The sequence below is a fragment of the Carlito syrichta genome, unplaced genomic scaffold, assembly GCF_000164805.1.
Source record: "Carlito syrichta isolate Samal-C Ts95f unplaced genomic scaffold, Tarsius_syrichta-2.0.1 Scaffold302339, whole genome shotgun sequence".
Lineage (NCBI taxonomy): Eukaryota > Metazoa > Chordata > Mammalia > Primates > Tarsiidae > Carlito > Carlito syrichta.
In genome coordinates, this window is record NW_007246435.1 from 116,200 (window position 1) to 128,900 (window position 12,701).

At 34.6% G+C, this 12,701-nt stretch overlaps 1 protein-coding gene across 7 annotated transcripts in view; it reads right to left on the reverse strand.

Annotated features, from left to right (window-relative positions):
• Positions 1-1,549: 1,549 nt before the first annotated feature.
• SREK1 (splicing regulatory glutamic acid and lysine rich protein 1) overlaps positions 1,550-12,701 on the reverse strand; it is a 39,343-nt gene continuing 28,191 nt past the window's right edge. For 4 of the 7 annotated variants that reach the window (XM_008056385.2, XM_021711524.1, XM_021711526.1 and 1 more), the window contains 3 exons: positions 12,441-12,536; positions 7,347-7,491; positions 1,550-6,048 (listed from right to left, as the gene is read on the reverse strand). In XM_008056385.2, the coding sequence (XP_008054576.1) occupies positions 5,899-6,048; positions 7,347-7,491; positions 12,441-12,536 (391 nt within the window). In that variant the 3' untranslated portion in view covers positions 1,550-5,898. The remainder of the gene's footprint in view (positions 6,049-7,346; positions 7,492-12,440; positions 12,537-12,701) is intronic. The other 3 variants (XM_008056386.2, XM_021711525.1, XM_021711527.1) reach the window with 1 other exon arrangement.

The window sequence follows — 12,701 nt, forward strand, 5'->3', positions numbered from 1 at the left end:
GATTTCCACAGAGGCTATACCAGTTTACACTCCCACCAACAGTGTAGAAGTGTTCCCTTTTCACCACATTCTCTCCAGTATCCATTATTTTTTGTTATTGATAATGGCCATTCTGACTGGAGTTAGGTGGCATCTCAGTGTAGTTTTAATTTGCATCTCCTTGATGACTAGTGAGGTTGAACATTTTTTCATGTATCTGTTGGCTGCTCGTTAAGTCTTCTTTTGAGAAGTGTCTGTTCATGTCTTTTGCCTACTTTGTAATGGGGTTTGTTTTTTTTTCTTCTCAGCACATTTGAGTTCCTTGCAGATCCTAGATGTTAGGCCTTTGTCAGATATGGAGTTGGCAAATACTTTTTCCCTGTCTGTGGGCTGTCTCCCTGCTCTCTTGATGGTTTTTTTGGCTTTGTAGAAGCTTGTCAGTTTAATGAGGTCCCACTTGTCTATCTTATCTCTTATGGCCCGTGCGTTTCGGGTTTTGCTCAGGATTTGGATACCAGTTCCAACTTCCATAAGGGTGTGGAATACATCTTTATGAATCAAAATAGGAACCATTACAATCAACACATTTCTGCTAACAAGAAATGTTTGTTTATTCCTGTGGCAAAAAACATCCATGATTCGGGATTCAATGAACTCTTGGAAAGCATTTTCTGCATCCTGCTGGTTGTGGAAGCGTTTTCCCTGCAAAAAGTTGTCAAGAAGCTTCAAGAAGTGGTAGTTGGTTGGTGAAGCAAAATTTGGTAGCATTGGTTGTGACTTGCAGTCGGGTGTTGTGGTGGTGAAGAATTGATCAATGTGGGCTGCAGGCATTACAGTTTTTGCTGTAGTTCACTGATTTGCTGAGCATACTTCTCAGATGTACTGGTTTCACCAGGATTCAGAAAGCTGTAGTGGATCAGACCAGCAGCAGACAACAGTGACCATGACCCTTTTTTCGTGCAAGTTTGGCTTTGGGAAGTGAAGAGCTTCTTCTCGGTTCAACCACTAAGCTGGTCATTGCCGGTTGTATAAAATCCACTTTTCGTCACACGTCACAATCCATTCGAGAAGTGGTTCACTGTCGTGTAGAATAAGAGAAGACAACACTTCAAAATGATTATTTTGGCTGGGCTCAGTGGCTCAGCCTGTAATCCCAGCACTTTGGGAGGCAGAGGCGAGTGGTTTGCCTGAGCCCATGGGTTTGAGACCAGCCCCGGCAACTTGGTGAGACCTCGTCTTTACCAAAAAAATCTAAAATTAGCCGGGCGTGGTAGCATGCCTATAGTTTCAGCTACTTGGAAGGCTGCTGATGTTGAAGGATCACTGGAGCCCAGCAGGTTGACCTGGGATGGCTGTGTGTGTGCCACTGCACTCCAGCCTGGGTGACAGAGTGAGACTCTAACTCAAAAAAAAAAAAAAAAAGATTGCCTGACATACAAAACTTTCAATTTTAGCAGTAATTTTGAACCCTGGAAGGGCCTATTACCACCTTTCAGCTATAAAAATAAGCTGTAAATATGCAAACTAATGTCCCAGAAATAGGTGAAATTACTACTCAACAGTGGCAAGATTTTAAGATTTTCATTTTATTAAAAATATAGCAACATAATAGCAGTATCATTTGATAAGTCTTTACCAGTACCATTTAAAAGTGGTCCTACTCACAAATATACACAACCTATGCAGCATGTTTATGTTTACATTTAAAACTCTTCCCTTAAGAATCCATAGCACTGTTTTACTTAACTAATCAAGATTCAGGGGGTAATTACTGAATCATTAATTTATCTATACAGCTACACAGTAGACTCATATTTCAAATTTAATCTTGTGGAAATGAGAAACTCGTTAGCTCCCAACCATGTGTTGCCTACCTGTGCCCTTAAACTAGTCAAAATCAATCTCTTCTTACTGTATGATTTTCATAAATTTAAACTTACACCTATAATTTAAAAATTATCTAACAAAAGCTAATCAATAGAAGGAAATGCAACTCCTACCAATCCTGGAAAAATAACATTTAGAGGTAAAATATGCAAAGTGTCCCAAAAGTTGGCAATTTTCAAAATTAAGATGTTAGCTAGATACAAATTTAAAAATCAGGCAACAGACTAAAAATCTACTTTTAAAAACATGATATGAAGAAATGTTGTATCTGATATAAACTAAAAACTGTAGCAAACTAATTGATAGAAACTATAAAAGTACCTTAGAACGGAATAGAAAGAGAGCTAGTTATTAGCTACAAAATCCAACTAACTGAATATGGACCAAAAATCATAAATGGCCTTAGCTTTTATTTTTGAAATAACATACCACCTTTTAAGCAAAACTGCCAAGTGTACTATAAACAAACTCACAAACCCAAGGTTAAGTAGGGGAGTTAATTTTATTTTAAAGTTTTATTACATATTTACCAGACTCCTCCATTCAGCAATATAATTTAGCCCTTTTAAGAGCACTAGCTTTTAAATTTGAAAATAAACAATTTGAATTTAAGTAAAATTCACATTAGCAAAAAACATGAGAAAATATTAAGTAAATATGTAGTGGGAATAAAAAAACTTAAACATAAAGAAACAGGGTCACTGCACGCTTACTTTCTGGGAATGGATCTACCTCATAATCTACCAGTTAAAACCAGATACTATCTTTCAATGAAAAGACTCACTTAAATGTTAGGTCATTCAATGCATCCCTCCAAAAGGATTCATTTTAACTGTTAAGTTAATGACTAAAGATCATTATTATATCAAATCATACTCTTCATTTTTCTAATAGATTAAAAAAACTTTTAAAAAGCCTATTACTGTATATTACAATCCTTAAATTTAAAAAGGAGGAGGTTTGGATCAGGTTTTTTTCTTATTTTAAGATTAGAATAAAGATAGCAACATATACACAGTAATGACTGAAAACGATTACTATCACAAAAGAAATTTTCCTGACAGAAAATCCTTTTGATTATAAATGCCACTTCTTATTTTTAATTGAACATGTCAAAATGTAAGTCTCTGACACCTCTGAAGATCAACATAGCAGATGCTGAATCTTTTCCAAAAAAAGAATTCTAAACACAGGGAAGATCACAAGCTGACTAGTGTTTGCAATTATAAGCTAACTGGATTAGATAGAATTTGCAAAAGTTAAGGATTTAGAACTTGATGCAAAACTGGCTAGCTTATGAAGAACCATCTTAAGTTACCAGTTCAGTGTGCATTGCTAAAAAGCAGAATAAGAATACAACAGAATTTGTCCAGAATGATAAATAGCAACTACAATTTAAGAAAGAGTAAACTTTCTGTAAAATCAAGCTAAAAAAATATATGAAGATATCAAGTGTAAAACGGCTGTCTTCTTGGCCTTACCTCAAGTTTTCCTGACAACATTTACCTGGGATGAAAAAAACAAAATAACTTGAAAGAAAGTAATAAACAAATGGAAACATATGAACTCTTATAAGTGAGAAGAAAAAATGTCTCATACAGACACACCCATGCACACACCCTCTGCAGACTCTAGAAAGCTTTGATTCCATAAGCCTATGTGAGAAAAGGTCAAATCCCACATAATGATCTGACTTCTCTTTCTCCAGATCTCTTGTATTCCTACTCATTCTAAGCTTTTACAACAGTCTTTTGAGATTAATATAGTTATTTTAAAGCTGAATAAATATCAGCAAGAAAAATAATTAGCAGCAGGAACCAAATTAAATGTTATTACCAACATAAAAAATACATAATAGAGTCTATAGTACAAAAATCACTCAAACTTTCAACGACTGTTTTATAGACACCACACAAACATTCTCCATGTCAAAATGTTCTCTATGCCCACCAAAACAAGAGGATAACCTAAAATGGTTTTTGGAAATGCCATAAACAAGTATTTTCCTCTAAAATACTTAGCTTTATTAGATAAATGGTACTAAAAATAACAAAGATTCAAACATTTGCTCTAGTCTACTTACATATCATAAATAAGACAGCTGCTGATGCAAGACACACACTCTTCCACAATCTTCCCATGTGCACCCAAGCATTCTTGTATCAGAACAAGCTGTTTACCAGTCAACCATATGTGGCTGAATGACTAAATGACCATCTATACTTTACATAGTAAAGCATTTTCCAAAATTTTAATGTACACAGTGACAAAAAGGGAAAAAACAAAAACACAGTAATTCTGAACACATGAAAAGTGATTAAGCAGCTTCATAATCAAATCAGGCTTCATTACTTGCAATAAGGGCAACTCTTTCCATTCCCCACCAAATACTTAGGTTTCAATAGTATTAACATTAAAAGAAAACTCAAGTTGAAACCAAGTAACGCATGTGCTACTCAGCTTTTTAAATCTATAAAAGTAACTCTTCCCATGAGGTAAGGCAACTGAGTAATTTGATTGTATTAGACTGCATTAAAATACTTGATTTTTTAATAACATACTAATTAAAAGGTGTTACCTTTTTTGAAAATATAACGAGTTCAGAAATTATGAATTACAGTTTTGGGGAAAAACATTAGCAGTATTTTTTATTGTCATTTACTATCTGCATACTTTCTGCAAAATATGAGCCTAAATGATGGATGACCTATATCTTAAACTCAAATAAACGTATCCTTAAACATAAAACAAATAACATCCTGTATACGCCTAGTCATCCCTTTAAGTATAATGACTTCATATCATCTATAAGAAGATGATTGAGGTAATAATTAAGGCCATCCAATGTAGACAACTAAACAGTTCCTTTGATTTAAGAAAAATAAGAACATGTTTCATCTTCAATTATCACAGTATAAAACTGATGGTCCCAAAACTGCACGACTCTAAAGTCATTCTTGAAAACAGGACTTCCTTCTTATATTAGATGAAATAAGTAAAGAAGCTCTTCTGACATACCACTTGCACACCTCTCTGTGGGTATGAATGAAATATTCATCTGGATTCCATGTGAATTGAGAATGACAAGCACATATAAAATTCTAGAAAACAGTATACCACATTGTAGAAGGCACTAAAGCTTCAGCTTGTGCTCCCATAGCCCATTTTGAAAACCTAGTTTCCTTTTTATAAGGGCATCTTTGCCACCTACAGCTGACAAGACACACTGCAATATTATTAATAATAAGTTTGGAAATGTCAAGAAAGTTCAAAAGGAAATGTTCACTTTGTGGGTAGACCCAATGATTCTAAACACTGAATACTAATACATTATTATTAGTATTCAACACAGTTGCTCTTCCTTTTGAAAGAGAACAGTAGCATGCATTGTCAGTTGTTTTTTAATTCACTTATTTAAGCAATTTTAATCTGCAAAACTATTTTTTAAAAAAACTGGTGTCCTAAACAGTGAGCAAAAGAAAACACAATAGTGGGAATTCAACACAATCACTGTAAATCCTGTGAAGTAAATGTTAAAACTTCTTACATACTTTGCACTTACAAGGGTGTGTATATATTTGCACCAATTTCAAGCACATCATCAAACTGTATATACTGAACTTAAAAAAAAAAAAGTAAAACAATACAAAATTCAGTAACTAGCATTTTTTAAAAGAGCCTCCAATGCTTATCTCCAGTCTTCAGGGATAACAAATTTGGATCTTTGATGTTCAATTTCTTTGCAATGGATCTTGGCAAACACTAACAAACCACATGACAAGTGTGTCAGCCACCATGGAAATGCACAGATTTTAGAAGATGAGTTTGGGTAACATCTGTTATTTTCATAATGTCCATGCTTTATTTTCTTACTCAGTAACAAGATGGCCACAAAGTCACCTAACAACTGGAAAAGCTGTTAGATCCGATCTTTATGCTCAACTAGATTTCTTCCCTGTTTACATCTTGTTGAGAGAATTAAAACCTTTGGATTTGATTCCAGCATTGAGTGTAGAGGTGCATTTGTCAGTCCTATACTGCTTCTGTTTTGGTAGAGAGGTTTTCTTCATTGGGCTGACAATTCCCATTTTGTTGCACTTTGTTTTCCTCAGTCCTTGGTGCATCCTTGTCATCTACTTCTTTGCTCACGCTTGAATCTGGTTCTTTATTGTGCTCCTTCTCCTACAATAAATAATTTTGGCAGACATTTAATATTTTCCTAACGAGCTTCCTAAAATATGTGTTTATCATCTGTGAATTAATACAACCAGGTATTTTTTCCCACTGCTTTTTCATATTAAGAATATGCAAATACTACCAATTTACCCTTTGCATTCTCATAAAAGGACAATCCATGGAAAGTAAATTAGATAAAACAAGTGAACAGCAATTCTAAAGAAGCACTCAATAAATGTTGCTGACAGACTTGAAAAAGTGGGATAGACCTGTTCAAAGAGTGAAACCGTTTCCAATATGTAGATACCAAAGAAGCAGAAATAAGGAAATACAAAAAAGTCACTAATCTTCCTAGGAAAGACCGTTCAAGAACACTCCAAACCCTGCCCTCAGGTTAATGGAGAATTAAATGAAAATGAATGGTGCCTAGCAGATAGTAAATACTCAATAAATGTTATCAGTGCTGTCAACAATGAGGATGAACCTCTATCAATACAAGAGTAATAATAAAATCATAAGATGAAGGTTCCAGAACTCATAATTAGTTTCCAAATACAAATATACTTTACCAATATAATAAGGGACTACTTGAAATATTTTTCCAAGAAAAAGCTTACTTGATGGGGTTTGGTTTGCCATTAAGTGTTCCAGTTCAACAAACCTAACTTTAACTACATATCCCAAAACCAGTAATGAGGAAATCTTTTCAAATTTGCTAAAACGTATGTTGAGATAATGGCATCAAGTAGAAATCTTTTTTTTTTTTAAGGACAGAATCTCACTCTGCTGCCCAGGTTGGAGTGCAGCAGCACAATCATGCCTTACCGCAGACTCAACCACCTGGGCTTAGGGAATCCTTCCACCTAAGCCTCCCCAGTAGCTGGGACTATAGGCACATGCCACCATGCTTTTTTTTTTTAACTAATTTGTTTTCATTTTTGTAGAGATGAGGTCTCACTATGTTTCTCAGGTTGGTCTTAAACTCCTGGGCTCAAGCAATCCTTCCACCTCAGCCTCCCACAGGCGTGAGCCACTGTGCCCAGCAGAAATCTGATCGGTATAAAAGTAAATACATCCATTATCTGTAGATCTCAAGAACTGTTATTACATGCCATTTTGTGAATCTCTAAAATGGTTCTCATCTCTTCAAAATTCCATTTTAAAAAGTTACCAATTTAGCAAGTATTTTAAAATACCAACAGTGTATAAGACACTGCTACCCACAAGAAGCTTTTAGTCAAAAACTATTTCTAATCAATAAAGAACCATCTCAAATGTCAAGACATGGAACAACTGCTGCTTACTTTAAGTGAAGTGCTGTTCTTCTCCAACTTCTCCTTCCCATCTCTGTCATTAGAACTCTTTCTTGTGGAGGTTGAACGTTCTCTCTCTCTTCTTTCACTGATGTGATCCCTTTCTTTTTCTCTCTTTTTATCCTTCTTATTTCTGCTGTTGAGAATATTGATTTGTCAAGTTAACTTCTAAGAAACTAAAGACCTAGTATATTCTTGACAAAACATCTTTATCTAACACAGGGTATCTAAAATAATGCATTGTTAATATGTATAACAGCTAGTTATACATATTAACTCTTAGAAGAAAACATAGTGGACATTTTTCACATTAGAGATGGATATGACACCAAGACAAACAAGTAAAAAAAACACATAAAATGGACTTCATCAAAATTAGAATTTTGTGTACTGAAGATACTATCAAGAGAGTGAAAAGACAACCCACAAAAATAAGAAAAAATATGCCCAACTCATCTGGTAAGGGATTAATATCCAGAACATAGAAAGAACTCGTGCAACTTAACAAAAAAACAAACAACCCAATTCAAAACGGGCAAAGTACTTGAACAGATATTTCTCAACAGAATGGCCAAAAAGCTTATGAAAAGATGCTCCACATCACTAATTGTTAAAGAAATGCATACCAAAACCACAAGATACCACTTCACACCCAGAAATGGCTACAATCAAAGAAACAGACAATAACAAGTGTTGGTGTGGATGTGGAAAAACTGAAACTAACACACAATGCTGGTGGGATGTAAAATGGTGCACATTTTGGAAAACAGTTTGGCAGTTTCTCAAAAAGTTAAGCAGAGAGTTACTCTATAACCCAGCAATTACCGCTCCTAGGTATATATATAAGAGAAATAAATGAAAACACATATCCACACATAAAAACCTGTAGTACATGAATTTTAAGAGTATAATTCATAATAGCCAAAAAAAGTGAAATATTAAATGTCCATCAACTAATAAATGGATAAATAAAACAGTTTTACCCATACAGTGAAGTAGTATTCACCTGTAAGAAGGAATGATATACTGACTCATGCCACGATGTGGATAAACCTTGAAAACACTATGCAAACTGAAAGAAGTCAGATATAAGAGACCACATAATCATATGAGTCCACAGAGACAGTAAGTAGATTAGTGACTGTCAGGGGCTGGAGGGAGGAAAATATGGGAGAGGGGGTGAGGTATCTGCTAATGGGGTACAGGCTTTTTTTTTGAGGTGATGAAGAATGTTTTGGAATTAAATAGTAGTGATGGTTGCACAACACTGAAAAAACTAAGGACCACTCATTTGCACATCTTAAAGAGAAAATTATACAGTATGTGAATTATATGTTTTTAAAAAAATTTGGTGGGGCTGGGTATAGTCCTTGATCACACACGTATACACACACAAGAGTATGCTGTCTTCTGTGAAGAAAAGAGAAATTAGAAAATAGTTATGTACTTAATTTTGAAAGAGAAACAGGAATGATAAAACAAATGACTGATCACTTACAGAGGGTGAATGAGAACAAAGTAGAAAGGATGAAGAATGACAATTTCTGAATGTCTTTTTGCCTCGTTTGAGTTCATAAGAGTTTTTACTTTCCTGAGTAAAGTCTTTGTTTCAAAAACACAAATATAGCTTAACTCTATAGTATCCTATGCCTTCCATTACTCTCACAAAAAACAAAAACCCATCAGCAAACAAACAAGAACGTCCTGCTCCCCTCCCACTCAATGCTGGAAAACATGTTGCTTATCCTCTGGCAAAACTTTTTTTAAAAATAAATTTCTCTTTTTTATACCAGAAAATCAACTAAAAACACTATGACTAATCAGAAAGGCAGTAAGATTAAAAAATAAATATACAGAAATCAGTAACTTTCCTATATACAAACATAACCTCCAATTAAAGAACACAATGAAAGACCTCATTTACAAAAGCAACAACAACAAAAATACCTGGGGATAAACTTAGGAGAGTCATAAAACCTATATGAAACATCGAAACATTCTTGAAAAAGACTAGGATGGCCTGGACATAGAGAGAGATACGCCATGTTCCTAGACAGAAAGATTCAGAACATGAATATTTTATTAATAAATCTGTTTATCAATTTCCCCTAAGTTAATTTAAAAACTTAACACAACTGTAATACAAATATCAATAAGTCTTATTTCTAGAACCTAGACAACTGACTCTTATGTTCAAATGGAAAAATAAACACATAAGAATGGTCAGAAAAGCTCAAAGAAAGAGCAATGAGGGGTGTGGGAGAGGATAAGTCTTATAAGACATTTAAAAATATAGTAGAGATATTTAAAAGTACAGTCTCAATATATTAGGAGAGTATGAGTCACTGACAAATGGTTAGTAAAGCCAATCCAATAGCACTGAAAAACCCAGAAATAGACTCAAATAAATACAGAAAAAGTCAAGTATCAAATTCATGTTTGAAAAACTGAGTTTTTGATAAATGGTACTGGAATAATGGGCAAGCATTTGTAAAATGAAATTTGATCCACATGCCATGTTGTACATAGTAATAAAAATTCAAAGATTTAACTGCAAAAAATAAAGCCATTAAAGTACAAGAAGAAACACTGGAGGATTTCTATTATAATCTTGGAATACAAAAGGCCTAATTTTTTTTTACTCAAAATGTGTACGGTCACACAAAAAAATTGAGAAATTAAGTTATTAAAAAAAAATCAACAGCATTTTAAAAAAATGATAAACTGAAAATGGCATTTGCAACCACAGCCCTAACAAGTAAACTCCCTAATACAAAAGGTGTCCCTGAAATTACAAAAGGGGGTGGTAATAGGCCTAACAAAAAAATGGGCAAAGAATGCAGTTCACAGAAAAGGAACTACAAATGGCCTCCAAATGTATGAAGAGGTAGTCACTTTGACTAATAAGAAGAAAAATGTAAATTCTACGGATGATATCATTTCTCACCTATCAAATGGACAAAAATCTGTAACCTCAATAACAACTGTTGTGGTTGTAAGGATAAAGACACCATCACAGTAGCTGGTCAGAATGCCAATTGCTGCCAGCCCTCTCAAAATTACAAACATATTTATCCCCTAGCCTAAAGGGCTGTTTCTGAACATTTTTCCTACACATCTGCATACTACAAAACAATGTAACCCCAAAGCTGTTCATTATAGAATTACATAATTTTGGGCTGGGCACAGTAGCTCAAGCCTGCAATCCCAGTACTTTGGGAGGCCAAGGTGAGAGGACTGCCTGAGTCTAGGGATTCAAGACCAACTGGGCGTGGTGGTGCAAGCTTATAGCTCAAGCTGCTTGGAAGACTGAGGCAGAAGGATAGTTTGAGGCCAGCAGGTCATGGCTGCAGTGGTTATGAGCATGTCACGGCACTCCAGGCTGGGTGACAGAGTGAAAGCTTTAACTCAAAAAAAAAAAAAAAATTATATAATTTATAGTAGGAAAACACAAAAATCTCATTCTACTGCAGGCTAGTCAAATAAACCAAGCACTGTCATACAATGGAAGACCAAGTAGTTATAAATAGAAATGAAGAAGCTCTCTCTGATATGGAAAGATCACTCCTGGTAGTTAAGTGATAAAAACAAGTACACTAAAGTGTGTAGTTGTGTCTTTATATCAGAAAAAAAATGATGTACTCCCAACCGATATCTGTATAGAAAACTGGAAGGGTATACAAAATACTGATAGAGTCATTACTTATGGGGACAGAGTAGATGGTACATGAGTAGAAGTTAAGACTTCTTTATGTGTAACTTTTCATATAACTTCTGAACAATGTAAATGTATTGCACATTCAAATTATAAAGTAAAAAATAGACTAAAAATACTTTTTCATAGTTTTTATATTTTTTGCTTCCTCCTTAGTTTTAGCACATGCTTTTTTTTTGCTTTATTAAAATTTAACTTTATTAAAGTTCTACTTATAAAAAAATTGCTAAAAATGAATAGGCAATAAATAAGTAAGGAGAAAATTTTTACAAAACACAGTTGACAAAAAACACCAGTACTTAGGGTAGTAAAAAACAATTATTCCTCAACATTAAAAAGATAACAACCATATTATGACTGGGGGAATGATTTAAACAGGCACTTCACAGAGAAAATATGAGCGACCAATATACACATGAGAGTCCTTAAAGTCATTTGCCATTAAGTAGTTGCAAATTAAATCAAGTTAGATATTACTCCACATCTACTAGATAACTGAAAGTTAAGGAAGACACAGAACAACCAGAACACTTTAAGTGAGTATGTAAAATGTCACAAGCACTATGAAAAACAGTCTGTCAGTTTCCTACAAAGCTAACCATATACATATCATATGACAAAGCAATACCACTTTTACATAAATAAAAATACTCCCCATAAAATGTGAATAGTTGCTCAATTATTAATACCCTAAACCTGAAAAAAGTGTCCATGCCCCCGGAGAATGAATACTTAGGACAGCTGGATAGTTATATGAAGAAAACAGAGCACATAGAGTAACTGCACCATACAACCATATGAATCAATATGAAATTGATTTAAGCTTAAAAACTAAACCACACTGTAATAAATACATGCTGTAGACTATTACTTAGTAATATAATGGAATGCACTTCAGAAATATATTGCAACATGCATTAATTTCAAGAAGCTCGTTCTGAGTAAAACAGAGAAGAAACAAATGCTTTCTTTCCTTTCTTTTTTCTTTTGGGTTGAAGTCTCACTGTGTTGCCCAGGTTGGAGTGCAATGGCACACTCACAGCCACCCTGCTGGGCTCCAGCGATCCTTCCAAGTAGCTGGAACCACGCCCAGCTAATTTTTTATTTATTGTAGAGACAAGGTCTCGCCAAGCTGCCCGGGCTGGTCTTGTACCCACGGGCTAGGGTAATCCACTTGCCATGGCCTCCCAAAGTGCTGGCCCACCCAGACCAGCTCTGATAATCAGTGACCACATAGCTAAAAGAACCAAATCCTCTAGAATTCCAATTCTCTTATCATCTCAGTATACCAATTCTAAGAGACTAACAAAACATTTTACCTAAATTTTTCATGTTTAAAGTTAAAAAATTATTATATGCTTTTAACCCACCTCCTAGGGGATGGAGATCTAGACGACTTCCTTTTCACAGTTTTTGATGTTCTTGGTGATCTGGAAGAACTCCTGCTCCTTCTTCTGCGCCTTTCCCTGAAAGCCAAAAATATGTCATTAAAAAAAAACAGCAACGGAAATAAAGAGCATTTCAAATGTACAAAAGCAATAGGGTCCTTGATAACCTCAAGTGAATAATATTCTTTAGAGGCCAGTCTCAACTCATGTCCTTGATGAACATGTTCTACCACCTAATTTTAG